General features: G+C 36.3%; 1 protein-coding gene across 4 annotated transcripts in view; it reads right to left on the bottom strand.

Moving 5' to 3' along the window:
• Positions 1–1,489: 1,489 nt before the first annotated feature.
• The window catches only part of RIMKLB (ribosomal modification protein rimK like family member B), a 70,879-nt gene continuing 47,191 nt past the window's right edge, over positions 1,490–25,177 (bottom strand). For 2 of the 4 annotated variants that reach the window (XM_047867768.1, XM_047867767.1), the window contains exons 3-6: positions 20,419–20,649; positions 18,448–18,534; positions 17,168–17,371; positions 12,578–13,139 (exon numbers count right to left, since the gene is read on the bottom strand). In XM_047867768.1, coding sequence (XP_047723724.1) covers positions 12,676–13,139; positions 17,168–17,371; positions 18,448–18,534; positions 20,419–20,649 — 986 coding nt within the window. In that variant the 3' untranslated portion in view covers positions 12,578–12,675. Of the gene's footprint in view, positions 1,667–5,667; positions 5,832–6,279; positions 6,358–8,536; positions 9,572–12,577; positions 13,140–17,167; positions 17,372–18,447; positions 18,535–20,418; positions 20,650–25,177 lie in introns of those variants that run through there. The other 2 variants (XR_007154116.1, XR_007154117.1) reach the window with 2 other exon arrangements.

The raw sequence follows: 25,177 nt of genomic DNA, 5'->3' as shown, positions 1-25,177 counted from the left end.
TTAAATTTTTATCATTGAATCAGCTCCAACCATCAAGAGGACTTCTTACTGTGCTGGCTTTAATGGATTGCATTTTAGTGTCACGATACTGATCTGCATTGTGAGCTATCTCAAAGATCAGAACATAATCCCTCTCCAGTGCAATAAATTTGCTTCTATCTTAAGGCTACTATGAATCTTCTAATTACCGTATTCTGCTCTTCTGCCAATTTTGTTCCACTTCCAAGCAAATGTATAGGACCTCATAGTATGCATTTGCATGATTTTAATCCCTGTTTCACCCAATTTTTGCCCTTTATTTTGGCTTTATCTCAATCTTCTCATTTTGTTTTAATATGTCTGTTAAGTCACTTCAAACCATTTCTGGGAGGACAAGTCATACCGCCCTAAGTGATTCCTTACAGTGCATCATATGCCTATTCCTCACTTGTTTCATTCTCCTGAGTTAGAAGAAAAAGTATTTTTGTTATGAGCTGATAGGGAAAAACTGGAGCAAATATGAGATAAAAGGTATCTTCTATAAATCAGTCACTGAAGTGTGGAGACAAGGAATAAGCAGTGCAGATCAGGAAAAATACTACATGTGTGCACAATGTTCCAACCACAAAATCTTGCGAAGGGAGCTTCAATAGGAAAACTGGAAAATGATCAACAAAGAAAACTTTATGGACTCTAATTCTGAGATGAAAAGATTCAGCAGTTCTTGAATAAGATATCCAAAACCAAAATTTATATAATTAAAGGACAATTAGTATTTATTATTCAGCTATGTGCTAAGCACTATACATGTATTGTAGCAAAGCTATACTTACACATTAATCTAGTAAAGTACAATTGTTTCCGTTTTTTTACAAATACCCCCCTATGGCTTGAAGGGGCTGACTTGTCCAAAGTCCAGGTAAACAGTAAATAATGGGATTAGAATTTGTATCGACACCTGACAACAAAGAATATCCATATGTTTGGTCTGAGGTACTAGGGCTGCCTCCGTATGCACATGTATGTATCAGATCTTATATAGTTCAAATATATTAGGTCAGACATGATCTCTAGCCACAAGAAGATTAAAACGTAGTGAGTGATGCTGCGATGAGAGTGTGCCAGAGCCTTGTCAGAATGAAACAGAAAAAAGGCTGCATTTCTTCAGAGATTAAAAAACAAACACAGAAACAATTATTTAGCATAGACAGATAAAGAGGGATGAAAGGGGCAGAGGTAAATCCACGTAATACATATTTATAAGTAAAATGATACATATTTTAATGCCTATGTACCAAGGGGAGTAATCATTTCAAAACATATCATAGAAAGATCAGTATGTCAAAAACAAAGGAGTTTCATCTTGCATACTGAAGAAAAGGATAAAAAGAATGACACATGTGGAGCTAGACTTCAAATCTAGCCATATGGACTGAAGTGAATTCATACAAGATGGAGTGGGCAGAAATGACTGCCAAAAGAACAAATCACACCCCATACTATTTCATTACCCAGTTCTGGTGTTTTTATTTTAGAAAACACATTGAATCAAACAGGTTAGAGCTACTGCTTCCTTGTTCTGTGTATTTCTATCCTCCATTTCAAAAACCATACAGTCAAATCTATCTTCGTCCATTCTGTGAATGAAGTGATAAGCAAAAAGGATCACTGGTTACTTCAAAAGAACCTAGAGGGGGAAGAACACATATAGCTCACTTAAACCACAGATTTAAACAGTTTTTATAATTAATATGAGAAAAAGAAAATACTGAAAATTAACTAATGTGACAAAATATTACAAACTGTCTAGATTACAAAAAACAAAAACAAAAAAACCAAAAAACAAACGCACAACTAGCTTTTTTTGTGATTACCACACTTTACCTTTTGTGATCTCAGTTGAAAAAGATATATACTAAGGTATAGTCTGTTATTCTGACATATAAAGATGTATCAGCAATATTATCCCTTAACAATCCTATTATATAGACAACTGGGGTTTAGTGTCGCCAGGAAAATTGTACCAAGAAGAAAACCTTGAGACAAGAATAATCCTTGCACAAGATCACACAAAATAAAACAAAATTATTATACCAAAATGCCTGAACAAAATTAAATTTAAATGTTATATTCTTACTCTATTACCCTAGGTTACTTTTTTTAAAAAAATTTTTATTTTAAGTAGGCTCCACACCCAGCATAATGCTTGAACTCATGACCCTGAGATCAAGAGTCATAGGCTCTACTGACTGAGCCAGCCAAGAGCTCCTAGGTTACATTTTCAACAAATTAGACAATGAACAATAAATTTTGATTCTAATTAAAATTCAAGTTGGCCATCTCTATAGGAACCAGAATTCAAGATGAAGACAAAAACTGTTTGAAAAGACATACAAATTCTAGCCCTATTAATTGAGGTGGTATATTCTTGTGTTCCATAGAAGTATACATAATGTCATTCAGCATTAGAATAAATGATCTTTTTTAATAGAAGGTGACTTCTTTTTACACTGTTTCTTTTTAAAAAAGGAACAAAAGGATGCCACATATTTGGGGCGCCTGGGTGGTTCAGACGGTTAAGCGTCTGACTGTGGCTCAGGTCATGATCTAGTAGTTCATGAGTTCGAACATTACATCAGGCTCTATGCTGACAGCTCAGAGCCTGGAGCCTGCTTCGGATTCTGTGTCTCCATCTCTCTCTGCCCCTCCCCCACTCACGTTCTGTCTCTTTCTCTCTCTCCCCAAAATAAATAAAACATTAAAAAAAATTTTTTTTAAGTTGCCATATATTTATTTAGTCAATGGTATCGGTTATTCTAGCTTCATGTTACCATTCATCCATGCATACACAATCATCCCGTTTAACCATCCACTTGCCCCATTGCTAGTCTAATAATCTGCTAGAAAATAAGGAATTTCAGAACAATATAAAGTTTTTGTTGTAGACTGATTCATTTTCCAGAACAGGAATGCAAGGCAGGCAAGAAGACAGGTAGAAGATTAATGTTATACTAGGTCTAAGGAATCCATTCTGTTCTCCCTTAACCAGAAATTGCAAAGAACCTGAAGACCTCTTTGTGTCTTATCTTAATAAGGGACATCATCACCAAACCCTGTAAATGATGTAATCGTTAATTTTACATATAAGCCATTTAAAATAGCCACCCACAGCTAGCCTTCATATCCTTCATTTGAAGGGACTCCCCACAAGATAACCACAAGCACAAACAGTGATAACTTTCCATTGGTGTATCACAGCTCTCACTGCAGAACATTTCATTTCTTCAGCGACTACAACAGACTTTCAAAGATCATGATAAAATGAGCACTTTATTAGCAGGTAGGAGATTTGGGTCCTTATTCCGGTTCTATAATCTTGGGAAATTTAATAACTTCTCTGAACCTTAGTTTCCTTACTAGCATATTCAAGATTACAATATATAGCCTCCAAGCTTGCCAGCTTAGAAATTCTAAACTTCTATGGCAGGCCCTTGTATGCTGGTAGTTCAATCTGTTATTACATATATTAATAGGAAGCAGGACTCCACCTATCCATCTATTCATTCATTCATGTACTTAGGACTCCTTTTCTTTAAATAATAATTTCTCCTCTGGATATCCTGTTTTCACTGTCTATAAAATTTGAAAACAGGTATTTGTGCACTACTTTAAGAAAGTTAATTAACACTTCTAAAATCTTCACATGTATATCTTAGAAAAGATTTAGCTCAATTGCTATTAACTTTTATCTTAAAAGCTAAAATTTTATTTTCTCTCCAGTTATAAAGTACTAAAATTGCGTATTTAAAAGTTGCTGAGAGTAGATCTTAAGAGTCCTCATCCCAAGAAAAAAAATTCTGTAATTATGTACAGTGATGCATGTTACCTAGACTTACTGTGATGATCATTTACCAATGTATATAAATATCGAGTCACTGTATTGTACCTGTAACACTAGTATAATGTTATATGCCAATTACATCAATAATTTTTTTATTTTCTCTGGTAAATGTCTACAAAATAATGACTGCTTTGCTCGTTTTCTAATTTCATTAGAAACTTTAAAAAATCAGGGACAATGTGAAATTAAAAGTCTAGATGAAATTAAGAACCATAGGACTTTTCTTCTGTCCAAGTGCTCATAAAACAGCTTGGTTTCCAGCAACAATAAAGACATTATAGTTAAAATAAACATGTAGCTGAGTAAAGAGACCTGCATCTCATTATAAATTTCAATTCTTAACTCTTGGGACTTAAAACCTCAATTTCTTCTATTCAGCCTCACCAACTTCTAAAATAATCACACTGTTGATACTCTGATTAACATGTCTTAAGGCAGTTATTGATGCAAAGAAAATAAAGCTGTTTACCCGAGCAGATACAGACGCAATACAGAGAATGCAAATGAAAAGGGGGAGACACACATACAGAAAAGCAGGCAGGCAGAGATGAAAAATGGCAACAATGGAAAAGTGAAATTCTGAGGGAATGAATGAAAGAAAGGGAGAGGCATACAGGGAGACAAAGGCGAGGAAGAGTTACAAAGACAGGGAGGCAGAAGCACGACTAAAGAAATGGAAGAAAGTAAGAGCAGAGACAGTAAGGCCAGAAAGAAAAGTGAACAGAATGGAACGGACGGGCAGACACAGTAACAAGGAAATGGGACTAGATAGGGGATAGCTAGTTGAAGAAAAGATCATTTTTACCCCCTAAGTTTTTCAAATTACATTTTTAAAAAATTTTTTTATTTTTTAGAGACAGAGTGTGAACAGGAGGGGGGGGGGGGGGGGAATCTGAAGCAGGCTCTAGGCTCTGAGCTGTCAACACAGATCCCGACGTGGGGCTCGAACTCACGGACCTTGAGATCATGACCTGAGCTAAAGTTGGACGCCTAACCGACTGAGCCACCCAGGTGCCCCACCAAATTACATATTTTTATTGGTATCCCCCCAATGTGCCACTAAAAAGAGGACAGACTTTTTTTTCTATAAAATGGCTAACAATGTGTATTTCACTTATCTTACAGATTTTCTAAAAATCTGACTCACTGTGAGACGCGTAATTTTTACCATCTTTAAGGTTCACATAGTGGATGTGTTGATAATTTGATGAGAGAGAATTTTACAATGTATATACCTATCAAATTATCACATTGTATGCTTTAAAAACACAATTTTGTCAATTATACCTCAATAAAGCTGGGGAAAAGGTCATATATATCAATATACTGGGGAGAGACCCCTAATTTTACACACTGCTATTTTTTTAATGTTTATTTATTTATTTTTGAGAGAGAGAGCGAGAGAGAGAGAGAGAGAGAGAGAGAGACAGAGACAGAGAGAGTGCATGAGCGAGCATGTGAGCAGGGGAGGTCAGAGAGAGAGGAGAGAGGACCAATCTCAGCAGGCTCTGGGCTGTCAGTGAGGAGGCCAGCGTGGTGATCAATCTCACAAATGGTGAGATCGTGACCTGAGCTGAAGTCAAGAGTCAGACACTCAACCGACTGAACCACCCAGGTGCCCTAATTTTTTTTCTCCCCGAAGTAAAAAGTGATAGGACCCTAGTTAGGCCAAATTTATCCTAAGGCAAAGGCCTACAGGGCCATTTATGATTACATACTACAATGGCATATAACACCACTATCCCACTATCAGACTAAAAACACATTCTTAGTTGAAAATAACTTACCATTCAGAGTGAAAATCCAAAAATTTTTGTCCTGTTTCCATTATTTGCCCCCTTTGCTTCAATTGATATGTTATGCTCTATCTCTTGTCCTATGGAGATTCTTTCAGTAGCCATCAATCTGAAGAATTCCTTCTTCTGCTGCCACCTACCAGTTTATTTCTCTGCTGCAGCAGAAGGGTATATAGAAAAAGTTCTTGCTTACTATTCAGATTAAACTGAAAACTTCCTTTAACATTTCATATTTTCACATGTGCACAAGCTTCCTCACTGTTCCCCCAAGTCCTCCCCACCAAAGTCAAAACAACAAAAGTCCCAATCACAGAAAATCAAACAAGTATGATCAATATTCATGCTAAGCTGGGAATTCTTTTTAAGTGGAAAAATTTAGATGCTCGGCAGCTGCCATCTCAAGAGCCATTTCTTTTGTTACACTTAACTTCTTCACCTATCTCTACAATCTTATGAATAAGTGTGCAACTTAAAATTTTAACTAGGTAGTTTACAGCTCCTACAAATTTTAAGTTCAGAAACTTTCAAAAGAACTGTGGAAGATGCAGCAATAAAGGCGTTTTTTAAAGTAATTCTAGAAACTAAAGGTGTTAGGTGCTTTACCTGCATGAGTTTTCAATGTTCTGGACTGCTTATTGCCCAATGGCTCTGAATACATTAAAACACGAACACATACGCCACCTACATTTAAAATAGGGTAGCATTTGTATGCCCATATAAGCACTGGGTATATCTTTTGCAAAAGAGTAATAAATTCATTAAGTCCTTTTAAAAGGACTAATCACAAATGCACATTTCCTCAAACTCTATACATACACAAAAAAATTAGGCCCAAAAAGGGAGACAGAGTGACAAATGTAATAGCAGTTGTAGAACTGGAAACTAACACAACATAGATGTTTTCTGTTTGTTAAATTCCTGAATATCATTTCTATTCCCGTTCTTTTTGTCACTGAGGGTCTAGGTTAAAAGTTTATTCTGCATTAGCTACTAAAGAACAGTATCCAATAATGAACAGTAATAACAGTAATTAATGGCTTGTTTTTGTTCCACCCTCCCACTACCTTTACCCCAAAATACAGTTTTGCCAACATAAAAAATAAAACAAACAGACATAAGCACCAAAGGCTAGTCAACAGTGGCACTGCAGCAACATTGTTTCTACTTTCTCATTCCTTCCCCCGATCTCAAACCCCACCCTTTGACCTCTGTATATGGGATGAGCCTGAGCAGGAGAGTTGGTGATGTCAGGACTGCGCCGTTCCCACGGATGCTCCTAGAGGCCTGCTGTGCTTCTGGGAACTGGGGCACAGTGATGTCTGTCTGACTGAAACCTAAAACAACAACAATTCACCCCACCCCTCATGTTCCCAAACCCCACAACAGCAGCCAGGTATATTATACGCTATATAAGGCCCAGCTAGTAAGTTTGTATATAGTGAAATCTGAAAGCAAGATCATTCTTAACAACTCAGTGATCTTCATGGGGATAACAGAATGGAGACTGTTAAATTCTCCACGTCCCATGCAATCACATAGTCCACACATTCTAATGCTGGCCATTCTTCTATCAAGAGAACAAAGTTCTCTGGTACAAGCCTTTTTAAGTATATATCACAAATTCCTGCAGGAGGCAGCTGGGATTCCATTGTTAGTAAATTTCAGTTCAACAGATAAATACTTTCCTCTTAAGATGTTTAGGGGAGAGACTGGTCCTATCTGGTTATGGGTGAACTGAAGCACAAAACAGGTTAATGATTTATTTTATGCCTTCAGCTGTAGAATGCATTACAAGCCAGGATTTTCCTATTAGCTAACTAGTGAACTTAAAGCCTCGTCGGATATACGTCTAAAGCCACAGAATAAAATTACGCAGAAGTATATCTTGAAAAGTTCCTGACCGCTGTCTAGTAGAAAGAGGATTTTTCTCCCCAATGAAAATAACTCATATTAGAACTAAAACTTTAGGAAAGACAGGAGAAAGGAGGAAAGGGTAGGTGGACTGGGGTAGACAGAGAAGAGGCTACTACATTAGCTAATGGGAAGGCTATTAAAATGGATAACTCCTATTCCTGCCACTAAGTTTGTTTTATAGCCTTGGTTAATGTGCTTAATGATTTGTGCTTCAGAAATGCCCTCCGATCTTTGCAAATCTGTAATTTTTTACTGTTTAAACCTTTATGATAACCTCAAGCTGCTCACATCTATCTTCTTTGTTAGAACTAGCATCTTAGAAATGCTAAAATGATTAGTTCTGAGTCACACTGTTCCTTAAATAACTGAAATGCTTTCTATTATCTTTGTCTCATCATTCCTTTTCACTTTTATAATGATGTCACAGAAAGAGAAGCACTAAGACCAACTCAAGACTATGATGAGTTTTTACCATATATATATAACCTAGAACCTAATTTTACCTTTTCAAAACTCTAGTTTTCCATACCTGGCAACTCCTAATTGATGTCTTTATACTGTGAGCTCACTGTATTCGGAACACCAACCCCTGAAAAAGCTTAAGCCAGAGTAGCACAATGGAAGAAACAAACAAACCCAAAACAAAAACAAAGCCAAAAAAGTCACACTCTGAAATACTTAATTATAGACATATATGCAAGGAATGGAGTTAGCTAAATGGCTAAAGTAAATCCCCAAAGTCCTGAGTTCATCCCAACCAACTCAAACTTTACCCCCAAAAGTTCTTCTTTAATCAAATTATCTGTTAGATATGCGTTTTGTTTCTTTTTTTTAAACAAGAGTTTTTACAAACCCACAGTTGCCGTTAAAGTACATAAAGAAAGAAAATTTTTTAAAAAGAAAGTAAGGTTAGCCTTGCGATGGAAAGAAAGGAGAGTCAAATTACCTGCAAGCAGGCTGGGGCTGTGCCTGAATCCAAACCGCTGCATTTACCATTCATTATACAGCTGCATTATTGGGGGAAGGGGAGTTTAGAAGGGCACTGACCCCGAAAGTTCTCAATACTTCTCACTCATCATCAGGAAGGGGGAAGAAGGAAAGTTTTTTCTCTGGGTATTTTTTTGTTTGTTTGTTTTTGTTTTTTTGGCTCCTGAAAAGGCTGGCAAAGAACAGTAACAGTGCAAGCAGTTAGAATATTTCTTTAAAAACAATTTTTAAAAATGCAAAACATTAAGGAATTTAAAACACCAAACTTTCGTTAATATAGAAAGAATTTTCACTAGAGTTAGGCAGCCACCCCAAAACAGCATGGCAAAAGGGCACTGATAAAGGAAATAAAATACCACACAAAAATCCAAAACAAAACTAAAAACATTTCAAATTAAACCTGGAAGACTAGAAGATTCCAACAGCAGATTTCTGTCCACTACTGAAACATTCCAAAATCCAAGCTTCAAAGGCGCCTAAATGTATCTTAAATGAAACTTTGTTTTGTTTTTTTTTTTTTAAGAAAAAAAAAAAGAAAGAAAGCAGTGAACCTGGTTATAAATCCTGCAATATATTACATTTTAAGATATCCTAATACAACAAAAACAAATTTTAAATGAAATTAAACAAACAAACAAACAAATAAAAACAGTAGCAGCAGAGGTTACCTGTCTGAGCACCTACATTTTCTTAGGAGGGGATCGTGTCTCACCAGCCATATAGCCCATAAACCTTCTCAAAAAGAGTGAGCCAGGAGAAAAATGTAACACAAGATTGGATTTCACAACGTCTCTAAGCTCCCCAGACCCCAAACTGGGGATTCACTGAATGAAGAGATTTTGTTTTTCCATCGTTTTCCTCTTGAGAAAAAGAAGAGATGATTTTGAAAGTCAATTACTTCTTTCAATGCCTTCGATACCTTCTCAAAAGTCTGATAAAGTGCTTGATGAAAGCAAGTCTCTTGATGGATTTTTCTAATGTTCCAGCATATTTTCTTATTGATAGCATATACAGAAAGATTTCAAAGTTCAGTGGAGTAAAAGCCAGCAGAAATGACCAATCAATTATTAGGCACCAAAAAAAAAAAAAAAACTATTAAAAATTTTAAATGGAATCGTTCATATTTGTGTATGTGTGTGTATGTGTGTGCACAGTCCAGTTTTCATCACAGGGAACATAAAAACAATATCAGAATTACTTTTAAAATACAATTAAGAATTACAATTTTAACAATACACAATTTTACAATAATTCAGATTTGGGCATGATAAGACTTATACATATTTGATAAATATACATTTTTACCTCTCATAATAGCAATGATAATACAAAAGTTGTTAAACAATAAGAAAATATATTTAACTTTCACTTCAATATCTGGGATGTTTCATTTGGGTTCTTCCAGAATGATCTGTTCATATTCTTTACCTTAATTTTTGAGTGAGTTCAAGAAGATACCCATGTTTTAAAGTCTAAGATGCCCATTCCTACCCTTTTCCTTTTAATATGTGAGTGTATGATCCAGAAATAGGTTGGTAAAGCTATGTTTTAATATACTGTGAATGCACAAAAGATCAATCAGTAGTGAATAAAACTAAAGGTGAAATAATCTCAGATAATTCTTATGATACAGTTGGTTAGTTTGGTAAAAAAAATTTTAAAGTCTATCTACATTTTTCCTAGTGCCTTATCCAACCCAACACAAACCCTGAGTTTTTCATCAAATAGAGAGGGTGTTCTATTTATGTTATAAAATTCATAAATCTATATACATGTTATATGTAACTATTTAATGTGTCATAATTTATGTGACAACCAGATGGTCTCTACACAAACATATGAATAATGACTTAATTAAGCAGTTCTTTCTCCCTCATTTATCTCTCTATCCCAAATATTATGCATCCTCCTATGGTCATTCAGTGAAAGAAGTACCATGTATTTCTTTTTGTTAATGAGACAGAGGTACTTATATATGTATGTAAGGCCCACAATAACTCTATGCAAGTCAAATTCTTTTATAGGAGATTAGAATATCCTAAAATAAATTAGAAAATCCTCTTATTATCTTTTTCTGAGGTGAAATGAGACACTGCACAGATTAGAGGTACTATTCTATTTGTCAACAATCAACCTTTCACTCAATTTTAATATTATTTAATTCTAAGGAAAAAAACAACTTTTATTACATTCCTTTTTAAAACGGGGAAAAACTGTACAAGCATGATCAAACCTCTGTTAGAGCTGGTTAATACTGATCTTTTATTATTGCCTCGAAGTCTCTCTAGTAGTGTCCAAGATATTATGTTTAAGGTCCATCTGAAGGAAAAAAGCACTGGAGAGGCAAGAAAGGACTCAGGTAAAAGCTTCAGAGGATTGTAGTGAGATGGAACTTGCTGTTTAAAAAAATTACGTTGCGCTCTGGAGCATCTCCATTTCTTAACACACCTTCCAAACCCATTATTCAAATAGATTTACCCCTGTTTCAAAGGCTCGTGTTATATGCCATTTTGGGGATCTTATAAATTCAGAAATTAAACGAATATAAAGAATGGACAGTATTGAAGGCTTCAGAGTTGGGCTATAAGAGACTTAATACTGCTAAGTAAGTCCCCAAACAAAAATGTCCAGTCCACCCCACCCTCAAACCTACATGTAATAGGAGAAAATGCACAGCCAGAAGCATAGAAAAGCATGTAGCCTTGAATAAATCATACACCGAACAGTCTAGAACCAAAGAAAAAACCAAACAACATACATATACATAAAAAGGCCTAAGAAGCATCTATTCTCTTTATGTCTTTAGTGAGTACCTCTACCCCAGTGGAGTATAGTTATTAAAACAACTTATCTGTTTTTTAAAGTAAAAACTGTTTCCCCATCATGCTCCATTTTCTAGAATCTATCTTTTTTGATTGTTCGGTGAAACAAAAAGCAAAACACATACACATGCATGCGTGCACACACACACATATATACTCCCTCCTAAAATGTGAAAAATGCAAATATATAACGCTGGTATTATAAATCACTTCAGCTTTATACTAAAGAACTCATAGACCCTTGATTTGCCCCCCAAAAATATTTTTCCTTGTCCTTATACTTTAAATGCCCAACCACCAAAAGAAAAAAAGGAAAAAAATAAAAGGCTTTAAATGCACATGTTTCAAGTCAGTGTCTTGTTAACAAAAAAGGTAGCACTTTCTTCACTTTGGCCATTGTTAAAGATGCAGGCATAGATCAGGGAATGTTAGACTAGCATGTATTAAAAAAAACTGCAACATTAACAGAGCATATATCTTTCAAAAAAGATTAAAACACTAACAAATACAAGTCAATGCACATATTTTAAACTAGTGTAATTTTATCTACATTGGAGTAAATGTCATCTTGTGTACCAGACATTGCAATACTGTTCATTTCCCTTTTATCATGCAAAAATGCCAATTTTGTCATTAGAAAAAACCTTTATTGGGTTATATTAATACTGCCCTCCCACCCAAATGAAGGGAAAAACCGAAGCACAAAAATTATAAATCCCAGCAAAATAGCTCTTCAAGATTTCATAAACTACGGACATAAAGTTGCTAATTAATATGGTAAAGGCAGAATTTTCAGACTTGTATAAAATAATTCCTATAATTTAGGTAGATTATTTTCCTCGCTCATCACAAATCTTTGCAACACAATGTGAAGTTATCCTACTCTCAATTTTGTAGCAACTATACAAAAGCAAAAGCAAGGGACCATGAAAAAAACTGTGTGTTCTTGATGGTCTGAGAGCATACACATTTTTGAGTGATTAAAAGGTTAACTATAACTGATGTGTTTCTGTATCTCACCTCTTCTGCCTATCTGCACTATCCGTAAACAAAAGTCAGTAACATCTTAATAGCAGAGGTCTATCTCTCTCCCCTGTCTTCTCTCCTAACTAATCCTACTCAATTTTCTCATCTTCCTGAGTACCTTCCATGAACAGCATTGCAAGTTGGTTTAAAAAAAAAAAAAAAAAAAAAAGGAAAGAAAGAAAGGGGAAAAAAGAAGAAAAAGAAAGTGAGTTTTACAAGGGTTTTGTTGGTTAATTATTTACCGGTGGAGTCACTCCACCAGGAGTTTGATTTCATTGGCTAGCAGCTGGTTCATGTTGAATAGGCCCCCTGGGAGCTTGGTGAGTAGCTCTCGCTCCGTGCTTTCAGGGTCGCTGTCAACAGAGCTGGAACTTGCGCTCATGTTGTCGACAGCAGTGCTGGCTGGGGGACCCAGCTCCGGCTCACTAGTCTCACTGGCCGTGGACACCACGGAGAGCAGGGACATACGCCGGGTGAGCCGGCCAGAGGGCAGGAGGGAGGCGGCATAGTCCGCTATGATACCAGCTACATCTAGATTACAAGCCTTATCAAAGGCGATGAAACCTACATTTGCATTGGCCTCGCAGACACAGAAGGAGCCGTCATCTTTCATCAATAGGTCAATGCCACACACATCCATCCCCAGGATATTAGACACCTGGATAGCTAGCTGCTTCCCTTGTTCACTCAAGGAGCACATCATCCCCACACCACCTGGCAAAAAAAGAAACAAAACAAGTTGCCAAAATGATACATTTTTGGAGTAAAAACACCGTTTTTAGGTTTTTTTTCTAATTTATTTTTGAGAGAGAGACAGAGCATGCGTGGAGGAGAGGCAGAGAGGGAAACACAGAATCAGAAGCAAGCTCCAGGCTCTGAGCTCTCAGCACAGAGCCCAACATGGGGCTTGAGCTCATGAAACTCGAGATCACGACCTGAACTGAAGGTGGATGCTTAACCGACTGAGCCCTCCAGGCACCCCAGAGACAGAGAATCTTAAACAGGCTCCACACTCAGCACTCAGGGCTCAATCTCACAACACACTCTTTTAAATCAGTAGTGAAAGCAAAGGTGCCATATGCAATTTTTTTCTGAAGACGGCATTCAGCTTCCACAGAAACCTATCTTACTTGCAATAATACGGATAGAGGTGAAGGTACACCACAGACTTTATATTTTTATGAAGGCAGAGAAGAATAGAAAACAAAGTAGACAAAACTGTTATCTTCCAAATAGCAGAAAATGTATGTCTGATTTGAACACAGGGACACAGAAGTTAACCGTTAATGGAATGTAAAACCATGGATGAGGATCCACATTGACTGAGTTTGGGAACAAGGGTGGAAATGGAATTAATGGTACCTTACAAAACCACAGAAGTTGGAAAAGAAAAAAGAGGAAGAAGCAATTTAAATAACAAACACAAAATCAAACTGAAGGAATTAAATAAACTGTATGAGCAATAACATTAAAAACGAACTGAAATTTCCCATGGAAAAAGTGGAAACTAGTCAGACCGGAATGAAAGACAAAATTTAATTATAGGCTGTATTAAATGAAAACATTTTTTGACAACTAAAGGAATGGACAAAGAGATAAGGGACAAAGGCAAAAACAAACTTGACTTCATAGCCTTATATCTCTTGAATATAGTATATACCGATATACACATTTTTTCCTTTATCAAATACTGACAAATAATCATGTGCTTGTCCCAGGAAACAAACAAAAAAACCTTAACAAATTTAAAAACACTTTTTACAGGCAACATTCTCTGACAATAACCCAAGAAAAACAGAAATTATAAATTAATGATTTAAGTAACCAAAAGATTTATTAAGGACTTAGAAATTGCAACACTGATCCCCTAAATTACAGGGAAATGAAAACATGTATAAAAATCACTTCATACCAAAACTTTTATTTTGAATTAGCAAGAAGAAATTACTTATAAAGTAAGAAACTAAGAAGAGAGATTCAGTAAAGACAGAAAGTTGAATGAATAGAACAGAAAAATAGAAAGGACAAAAAAATCCAAATGTTACTTTGACAAGATTATGAATGATACCAAAGACAAAATTGCAGACAAAGGAGAGATTCAAATAAGCACAAGCAATCATCTAAAGAACCTGGCAAAAAAATCTGAAACCTAAAACAAATGGAATATTTCTAAGCAAATGATAAATTACCAACACTGCTTCAAGCAGCAGCAAACTTAAACAGGCCAATTATTATTATGGAAGAGATCGGAAAGGTGATAAAAGCGCTACTACTACGAAAAGAACTAGGACCAGATAGGTTCAAAGTGAACCTATAGATAGATAAAGCTATCCTTTATTCTGATGTTACTTTACCTATAGAGTGCCAGAAGATAAGACTGAAAATTCCCCAATACATCAAACAAAACCAAAATGTTATATAACCTTGATCAAAAATGAGTAAGAAGTTTTGTTTTAACTTTTTTCATTTATTTTGGGACAGAGAGTGACAGCAAGTGCATGCAAGCAGGAGAGGAGCATAGAGAAGGGGAGAGAGGGAATCCCAAGCAGGCTCCACACTGTTAGTGCACTGTGCGACTAGGGGCTTCGTCCCATGAACCATGAGATCATAACCTGAGCTGAAATCAAGAGTTAGACGCTTGGGGCCCCAGGGTAGATCAGTCAGTTAAGAGTCCGACTTAGGCTCAGGTCATGATCTTATGCCTCGTGAGTCTGAGCCCTGTGTGGGGCTCTGTGCTGACACCATGGAGCCTGTACCCTGCCTCAGGTTCCGTCTCTCTCTCTTTGCCCCTCCCCCATTCGCACTCTTATCTCTCTCAAAAATGAATAAATTTCTTAAAAAGAGAGACAGAGACACTTAACGAACTGAGCCACTAAGGTAACCAAAAAAACGATCAAGAAACTTTAAAAAACGGGGGGTGCTTGGCTGGCTCAGTTGGCAGACCATGTGACTCTTGTCCTCGGGGTTGTGAATTCAAGCCTGACATTGGGTGCAGAGATTACTTAAAAAAAAAAAAATAAAATAAAATCTAAATGTTTATTTCCTTTTTGAGAGATAGAGTATGAGCAGGTGAGGGGCAGAGAAAGGGAGACACAGAATCCCAAGCAGGCTCCAGGCTTCATGCTGTCAGCACAGAGTCCAACTTAGAGCTCGAACTCTCAAACTGTGAGATTACGACCTGAACCAAAGTTGCACGCTTAACCGACTGAGCCACCCAGGCGCCTTCCAAAAAATAAAATCTTTAAAAAAAAATCAATCAATCAATAAAATGTTTTTCAGTCAACAAAAACTATTCATTACGGAAAAACCAAAACAGTCTTTGAAAAAAATAGCTTGAAAGCTTATTTCCAGGAATAACCATAATTATCTAAGATGTATGTATGTAACTTCACTTGAGATATTGTGTAATGGTTTTTTAATTACTTTTTTGAGACAGAGTGTGTGAGTGAACGCAAGTGGGGGGCGGGCAGAGAGAGAATCCCAAGTAGGCTCTGCTCTGTCAGCAGAAAAGTCCAACGTGGGGCTCAACCTCATGAACCCTGAGATCATGACCTGGGCTGAAATCAAGTCAGACACTTAAACCAACTGAACCACTTAGGTGCCCCTGAGATCATATTACAGTTAAAAAAAACATTAAGAATATGAAGGGACAGAGCTTAACAGTTTTAAAAAATGATTAAATTCATGTCATGTACTTGAAAATCTAGATATCTGCATAGCTTCCATGTAATTTTCCAATTTTGGAAATCAACATATTCAAGAGTGGTTAAGAGGACAACTCTGGAGCCAAACAGTATATTTGCATCCTGGCGGCACCATTATTAGATCTGTTATCTTGAGCAAGTTACTTACTGTTCTGGGCCCTCCTCATCTGTAAAATGGGAATACTAACAATACCTAGCAATATCTAAAGAAGTTAATAGTCATAAAGCACTGACTACTGTACCAGCACTGAAGAGATGGTAGTTGGCATTACTGTTAAAACTGAATATAAGAGAATGCTCATATAAAAAAGGCCTCTAAACAATCTGGTTACCAGAGGGGAGAGGACGAAGGGGGATAAAACAGGTGAAGGGGATGAAGTGGTACAACTTCCAGTTACAAAATAAACAAGTCATGAAGATGAAAAGTATAGCAAAAGGAATATAGTCATAACATTATAATAACATATGGGGACAAAGCACTGGGCTGTACACCTAAATCCCTGGGTTGTACACCTAAAACTAGTATGTCCATCATACTTTAACAATAAATATTTGACCAGTTTGGGTCAAGATTAAAATGTCTGTTGGACAACTACATGGAGATACTACTGAGTAGGCAGTTATTTATATGTACCTGGAGTTCAGGAAGAAAGCCTAAATTACAGATATAAATGTGAAAATCACAACACATACATGGTATTTAAAACCATGAGCCAGATCGGATGACTAAGAAAGTGAAGTATAAGAAAGTGAAATAAACATTAAAGAAGAAAAAGCTCAGACTAAACTCTGAGGCACTTCAGCAGGAAGATCTCAAAATTTATGACTCAGACAAATCCAATTTTACTACTAGAAAAACAACTCAAAAGTATATTTACTATATTCAAGGTACAGCTACTGATCATAGTTATATGTGAAAGGTGAAAGATAATATTTTTCAACTTACTAAGTAAAAAGATCTGTAATTACATATGAACACTCGCTGGACAAGCTGTAATAATATTATATATACTAGAAAGACACATGCATTGTTTTTACCTAGTGAGCAGTTACTTTGCATCCTTCCATCCGTTGAACAACGTAACATGGTGCCAACCACACGGCCTCCCACAACAATGACACGCACATCCCGTCCATGAGACTCTTTAACGTACTTCTGGAACAGGTATGGAGCTTCATGGCGAATAAGATGGCTCAGATCAGCCAAATGGTGCTTATCTCGAGCCAAGAAAACAGCTTTGCCTATGATTGAAAAAGAATAAAAAACACATGTAAGTCATTAAACTGCGAACAGTTGATATGTATTACCTGCATCTTCTTGGGTCCCAACCTGCTCTTTCAGAATCTATTAATTTTTAACCAAAGTAACAGTTATGGTAGTTACTGAAACAATGCAAAAATGTATTTAAGATAAAGTTAATAATCTCCTACCACTCCCTTAATTCCTACAGTAACCTAGAATTTATTTCAGTAGATGTTGTGAAGTAGAGGTCCAAGGTTTATATTCCTCCATGTGAGCCAATAATGCCAGCCTCGTTTATTAGCAAAACATTTCCTTCTGAGAAAAACCATGTTTTATAGGGATATCTGGGTGGCTCAGTTGGTTAAGTGTCAACTCTGGTTTCAGTTCATGTCATGATCTCACAGTTCATGGGTTTGAGCCCCACATCGGGCTCTGTGCTGACAGTGCAGAGCCCTGCTTGGGATTCTCTCTCTCCCTGCCCCTCCCCTGCTCTGTCTCTCTCTCTCTGAAAATAAATAAACAAAAAAAAAATTTTAAAGACCATGTCTTATATATTATTACACAATATATACAAAATTTGCATAGGGTAAAAGGGCAGTATGTTACTATATACCTAGTTTTATTTCCAAGTTCACTAGTCCATTCCACTGCTCTATTTGTCAATTTTTATGTCAAAGGAAGTGGCTATTTATTTAATTTTTTTAATGTTTATTTTTGAGAGAGAGACAGAGTGAGAACAGGGAAGGGGCAGTGAGAGAGAGGGAGAGAGACAGAATCCAAAGCAGGCTCCAGGCTCCGAGATGTCAGCACACAGCCCAATACGGGGCTCAAACTCACAAACTGTGAGATCATGACCTGAGTCAAAGTTGATCACATAACTGAGCCAGCGAGGCGCCCCAAAGAGCTATACATTTCAACTGATAAGGCTATTGTCTAGTCAATAACCGTGAGGAAATACAAAGAAAATGATAAGAGCATTGATCAGATTAAGAAAAAATCTATTTTGTATCATCACCCTTATTAATTCTCAAGAGTAATTTCAAAATGATGTGCCATAGTGACAACTCATACGCACCTCTATGACCCCGCGTATTCTTCACTACCATTGGAAACTCCAGTACTTCTGCTTCATCGATCATTTTAGCAAAATTTTCATGACCACCTGGTTTGAGTAAAAAAGAAATTTAAAAAGAATAGTAACAGAGGTGTTTTGTGGTGTTATCTATGCTAAAGTCAGCAACACAGGAGATAGAAGGTAAGAACCTGATGGCTACATTTTGTTTTTCTTAGAGAAAGTAATAAATAAAAGTTGAAAATACAGTTAAACATCAGTTTAAAACAACACCTTTTAAAATGGATGAAAATTATCTTAAATTATAAATATTCTAATATCTAACTTAAGGAAATTATCTTTCAGTTAAAACAAAATTTCCTAGTTCTATACAATTTTTCATATTTTTATCCTTTAATTTTCCACTACACAAACAACCAAACCACCAAGACCTACTTTAGTGTATTTAAATTCCAGTTTTAATCTAAAGATTAAAGAATCTCAATCTAAAGATTAAGAAACAGAAGAATGAGTCTGTTTAGAAGACTCACTCAAGGATGAAAAGATGCTACGTGTGTTCTATCCCTCTCAAACACACAAATTAATGTTTCATATCTCCATTATGAATCAGAGTTCTTTGTATACTACGGCAGACAGTACCCATGAGTGAAGTTTTCTTCTGTTTTTACTGCCCAGGAACAAATGATACAGTAGCAAAATCAGAGCAAAAATGAATTGTGGTATCAGCCTGGTGATGTAAAAAAAATTAAACCAGGAAAAAGTTCATTAAGCAACTGCAGTAGCATACATTTGCAGCCTAGAGAAATTAAGATGATTCAGTCCCCAATTTTAAACTGTCAACATTAGAACATAGGTAGTATTTGGTAACTGGGCTAACACTTTTCTCCTTTCCATTCTCTTAAAATCAGAAGTGTAGACCCATGATATAAGCTATAATATAATATTCCAAGAGCATCTGACAGAATTCTCAAACTATTCATATTGTCTCTTCTTATGCAATTGCTAAAAACAGCAACTGTATCAACACATGTCATACAGACTTGGGGAGTTCCCTTCTTTAAAATACTAATGGTAGGAATAGGATAGGGATTTCTTTTTAAAGCTTCATTAACTCTCTAAGCATACTACTGGACATTTATTTGAAAAAATGTCTTTATGGAAAATTGCAATGATTTATAGCAAATTTGATCCTTTCTAATCTAAAAGAACTGGACAAGCAGGAAATACATTAACATAATATTGTTTACAGCAGCGTTACTCAAAAGTGTTGTCCAAAAACCTGTGCCTGTTTATGACTTCTCTGCTACTGATATGTAACCAGGTAAATACAAAAAGAGTAAACACTGGAAGCTTTTATAACAATCTGGCATTTCTCAGACGTTTTTTTATCATATTTTGTAAGAGTACTGATACACAGCATACTGGTCTTTAAAGAAAAAAAAAGATCCTTTACTTTTACCATGGTTTTGGAAGCACTGGTTTTAAAGTATACCTATTACAGTGTCATTTCCTTAAAAAATAAGAGAAAAAACTTCAAAAAAAAATTATCATGAAAGTGCTAATAAGGATAAACAGATATTAAACAGAGATGTATCGAATATTACAGCCTATGAGATCTGGCCCACTGCCTTTTTTAAATAATAAAGTTTTATTGGAGGACAACAACAGTAATTTATTTAAGCATTATTAATAAAGCTCTCTGACTACAACAGCATTACTGAGAGCACAAGAGTGAACTTACAGCCTAGAAAGCCCAAAATAGCTAAATCCACTCTACCAATATCACGGAACTAAATCTTGACACATGATTCACAATGCTCCTGCCCAGTTTGTTAACACTGAAAATTACTTCTGTAAGAAGTTCTTCCATGTTCACAAATTTCCTTGTATCACATAACCCTCTTAATTTAGTATGCCTTTCAAAACCATCAGTGTTGTAAAACTTAGACTATAAATTCTTATTAGCGAACTTACCATAAGAGAAAGTATCTGGCAGAGGAACACCATGGCCCGCCAACTCTTGAAATGTCCAGAACTTATTAACACAGTTCAGGATGGCTTGAGGTCGGTTCATCAACCGGCATCCCATCTTCTCTAGATGGCGCAAAACAGTGATGTCACTATCACTCTGCACCCAAGGGGTTGGTACTCTCACTACCACCACCTGGGGGTAGGCGGTAATTAGTTCTCCATTGATCCGTAGACCTGAAATACACCCCAATGAAGCCAAAACCATTAAAGGGAATATACCAAAATATACTAGACCTGGGCTCACAAAACCAAATATACCATTTTCACCAGAACAGACAGACATTCTTCCTTAAATTATACTCCTTTATAAGAAAAAAGAAAATTTAATGAGAAGAATTTCTGCAGTGGTTAAGTAAATTATGGTATGTGCCAATACAATGAAATACTACATAGCCTTTAAAAAAGAAATTCACAGGGGCGCCTGGGTGGCGCAGTCGGTTAAGCGTCCGACTTCAGCCAGGTCACGATCTCGCGGTCCGTGAGTTCGAGCCCCGCGTCGGGCTCTGGGCTGATGGCTCAGAGCCTGGAGCCTGTTTCCGATTCTGTGTCTCCCTCTCTCTCTGCCCCTTCCCCGTTCATGCTCTGTCTCTCTCTGTCCCAAAAATAAATAAACGTTGGAAAAAAAAAAAAGAAATTCACAGAAGCACCTGGCTGGCTCAGTCAGTAGAACATACAACTCTTAATCTCAGGGTGGTAACTTCAAGCCCCATATTGGGTGTAGAGCTTACTTATTAATAAAAGTTAAGAAGAATGTCATAATCTCTATGTTCAAATGTAGAAAAAAATGTCCAGATACATAATGCTGAGTTTAAAAAAATCAAATCTGATGTATGGGATTGTTGAATCAATACACTGCACACCTGAAATTAATATAAAACTGTAACTAGAATAAATTACTGGAATTAGAATAAAATAAAAATAATTCTGTACCAATTATGTTCATTATGTGTTCATTTCAGATAAAGCAGGAAATAAGAAAGTTGCCTTCTTTTATGATTTTGCTTATATGTTTTTATGCCCAGGTGACGCATTTTATTAAACACCTGTTTACATTTATTTTTAAGAAAAACAAAAAACAAATCTGAAAAGTTTTGTATTTACATATGCATAGAAAATGTATGACCTGATAAATGATATAGGTAGCTTTCTCTAAGTGTGAGTGGGTGGCAGTGCAGGAAGACAAAGGTAGAAGGGGAAACTTCACATTTTGCTCCATGCAATTCTCCATCTTCTTTAATTTTTTTTTAAGCGAGGACATTTATAATTAAAAAAAGATTTTAAAGAAAGTTTTGGGGCACCTGGCTAGCTCAGTTGGTACAGCATGTGACTCTCGATCTTGGGGTTGTGAGTTTAAGCTCCACATTGGGTATGGAATTTGCTTACATATAAGATCTGTAAAAAATAAATAAAATAAATAAAAGTTTTTTGGATGTTACCCAATACCATTCTATTTAAAGAGGTCCCAAATAATAAAGGAACAAAGTATCTATATGAGTTGTTCCTTAAAACCTATTTTCTTTGGGGTGCCTGGCTGGCTCAATCAGAGAAGCGTGTGACTCTTTATCTAGTGGTTGTGAGTTTGAGCCCCACATTGGGTGTAGAGATTACTTAAATATAAAAAAAAAAAAATCTTCAGGAAAAAAAACCTGTTTTCATTTAAAAACAGCATATGCTCTTCAGGGGTGCCTGGGTAGTTCAGTTGGTTAAGTGTCCAACTTTAGCTCAGGTCATGGTCTCGCAGTTTGTGAGTTCAAGCCCTGGACTGGGCTCTGTGCTGACAGCTCAGAGGCTGAACCCTGCTTTGAATTCTAGGTCTCTGTCTCTCTCTGCCATGCCCCAGCACATACATACTTTCTTTTTCTTTCTTTTCTTTTTCTTTTTTTTTCTTTCTTTCTTTCTTTCTTTCTTTCTTTCTTTCTTCCCTCTCTCTCTCTCTCTCTCTCTCTCTCTCTCTCTCTCAAAAATAAACATTGAGGCGCGTGGATGACTCAGTCGGTTAGTGTCCGACTTCGGCTCAGGTTATGATCTCACAGTTTGTGAGTTTGAGCCCCGCGTCAGACTCTGTGCTGACAGCTCAGAGCCTGGAGCCTGCTTCGGATGCTGTGTCTCCCCCTCCCTCACAAATGTCTGTCTCTCGATAATAAACACTAAAAATTTTTTTAAATAAAAAAATGAAATAAAAAACATTAAAAAATTAAAAATAAAAATAGTATATGCTTCTTTACGACAAAGACAAAAATATGTGATATATTCTGCTCCCATCCAACGTCCTAAGTACTCAGTGTTAATAGTATATATTTCCCCCCCTGCTAAGTATGGAAAAATATTTATATAATTTTTAGAAAAATTCGATTTTTAAAAAAAACTTAACAATTATATCTTATAGATACACCATATGAGCAATACCTTACTCAGACATTCATTCACTTAATAAATATTAAGCAATTAGTATGTGTCAGATTATTTTATAAAGAGCAGACTTGGATTGGCAAATAAGGCAAATAAGGTCCTCACTCTTCAGAAGATTCCATTCTAGTAGGAGAGACACTTTCAAACATGGCGGAAGTTCTAATATAGGAGAGATCAGTGGGTAAGAGCTGAGTTAGGGCCTAAGACTTAGGAACGTGTGTGTTTCAAGAAAAGAATAATGACACTTCACATATAAGGGAGTGGGAGAAGTCACAGAGCAAAAGAGCAGTACAAACAATATGTGCTTCAACTGCAATTTGTATTGACAGAATGTAAAAGATAAGGTTGGTCATTTAAGGTGTCAAGCATGCAAAGCCACAAGTTTTTATTGATATATAACTGGCATATAACACTATTAGTTTTAGGTGTACAACATAATGATTTAATATACGAAAAATACTGAGAGATGATCACTGCAATAAAGTTAGTTAACATCACCTCACACTTATAAATTCTTTCTTGTGATGAGAACAGTTAAGATCTACTCTCTTAGCAAATTTCAAATATACAATACAGTATTGTTAGCCATAGTCACCATGATGTACATTACATCCCCAGGATTTATTTTTGTAACTTGGAAGTCGGTACTTTTTGACCACCATCTCCCATTTCCCCAACAACCATCCCCCCAGATCTCTGGCACCCACCAAACTGTTCTGATTTGTAGCCAGGAGTTCAGACTTTTTTGATTCTACATATAAGTAAGATCATACAGTATCTGTCTTTCTGACTTATTTCTGTTAGCAGAACAGCCATAATATCCATCCATAATGTCACAAACAGCAGGATTTTCTTTTTTAATGGCTAAATAATATTCAAATGTATGTAAATATATATCACATTTTCTTTATTCATTCATCCATCAATGGACAATTAGGTTATTTCTGTGTCCTATCATAAATAACGCTGCAACGAAGCACTGAGATATATCTTTGAGCTGGTGATTTTGTTTTCTTCAGGCAAATACTCAAAACTGGAACTGCTGGATCCACAAATTCTGAGCTAAAGAGTTTATATCTGTTCTGATTAAGGAAACTGAGGGTATGTGCTGCCTGTTGATACTTCACACCATCCCTATCTTTTAATCTGTCCTGTATGGCAGGATCTAGAAGCATTTCCTATACTCCCTTACCAGCAGGATTCCATTTTGAGAATCTACCACCAAGAGACAGTTATATACAATTTTAAAGGTGAAAGAGATATAGAAGTCATTATTCTCCAGGGGCAGCTGCACATAGGTATGTGCTCACCAGCACATGTGAGGATTTGCCAGTTGCTTCAGGCACTCTCACAGCCATTCACCATGCTGCTACATCTTGAGATCAGCACTCAATTTTCTGCAATCCCGCACTTTCTCATTTCTTAGGGTTTTGCAATGACTTGCCTCTACAGGCAAATCTAAACACCATTTTTTCTTCTTTTTAGTTGGAAGAAACCTACTGACCAGATTGGGGGTTAAAAGTTTTTAGACTAGGATATGGAGAATGAGGAAGTTGAAAAGCAAAGCCATTTTAGGGCAGAAGATGCTGAATTTGGATCTAGACAGAAAAGAATCTGGTGATAATATGAGGACATCAAAGCAGAACTATTCTGTAATGGCTGAACTATGGATTGAAACTATACATATATGTTATATATACACATAATTCATATTTGGAATATGGAGTGTGTGTACACATGTGCGTACTACTTATTTGTCTGTTTACTGGAATCTGCCCAAGACATAATAGCTAAAGAAACAGGGATAGGGCGCCTGGGTGGCGCAGTCGGTTAAGCGTCCGACTTCAGCCAGGTCACGATCTCGCGGTCCGGGAGTTCAAGCCCCGCATCGGGCTCTGGGCTGATGGCTCAGAGCCTGGAGCCTGTTTCCGATTCTGTGTCTCCCTCTCTCTCTGCCCCTCCCCCGTTCATGCTCTGTCTCTCTCTGTCCCAAAAATAAATAAAGGTTGAAAAAAAAAATTTAAAAAAAAAAAAAGAAAAAAGAAACAGGGATATACAGACTGAAAAAATAAAAGGAAGAAACGGAGAAACCTGAGACCAAGATTTGATGGGTCCCAATAAGAGACAGAAAAGGAACTAAAAACCTGAGGAAAAAATCAGCCAAAAACTAGAAGAATCTAGTTTTAAGTAGTATTGCAAAAGAGAAGAACAGACAGTATTATCAGGAATGATCAAATTCATTAAATAAAACAGAAGTAACAAGAAGACTGAGTTTTGAGAAGTTTATTCAAGA

This window comes from Prionailurus viverrinus, chromosome B4, assembly GCF_022837055.1.
Source record: "Prionailurus viverrinus isolate Anna chromosome B4, UM_Priviv_1.0, whole genome shotgun sequence".
Lineage (NCBI taxonomy): Eukaryota > Metazoa > Chordata > Mammalia > Carnivora > Felidae > Prionailurus > Prionailurus viverrinus.
This window is presented reverse-complemented; position numbering and strand designations above follow the sequence as displayed.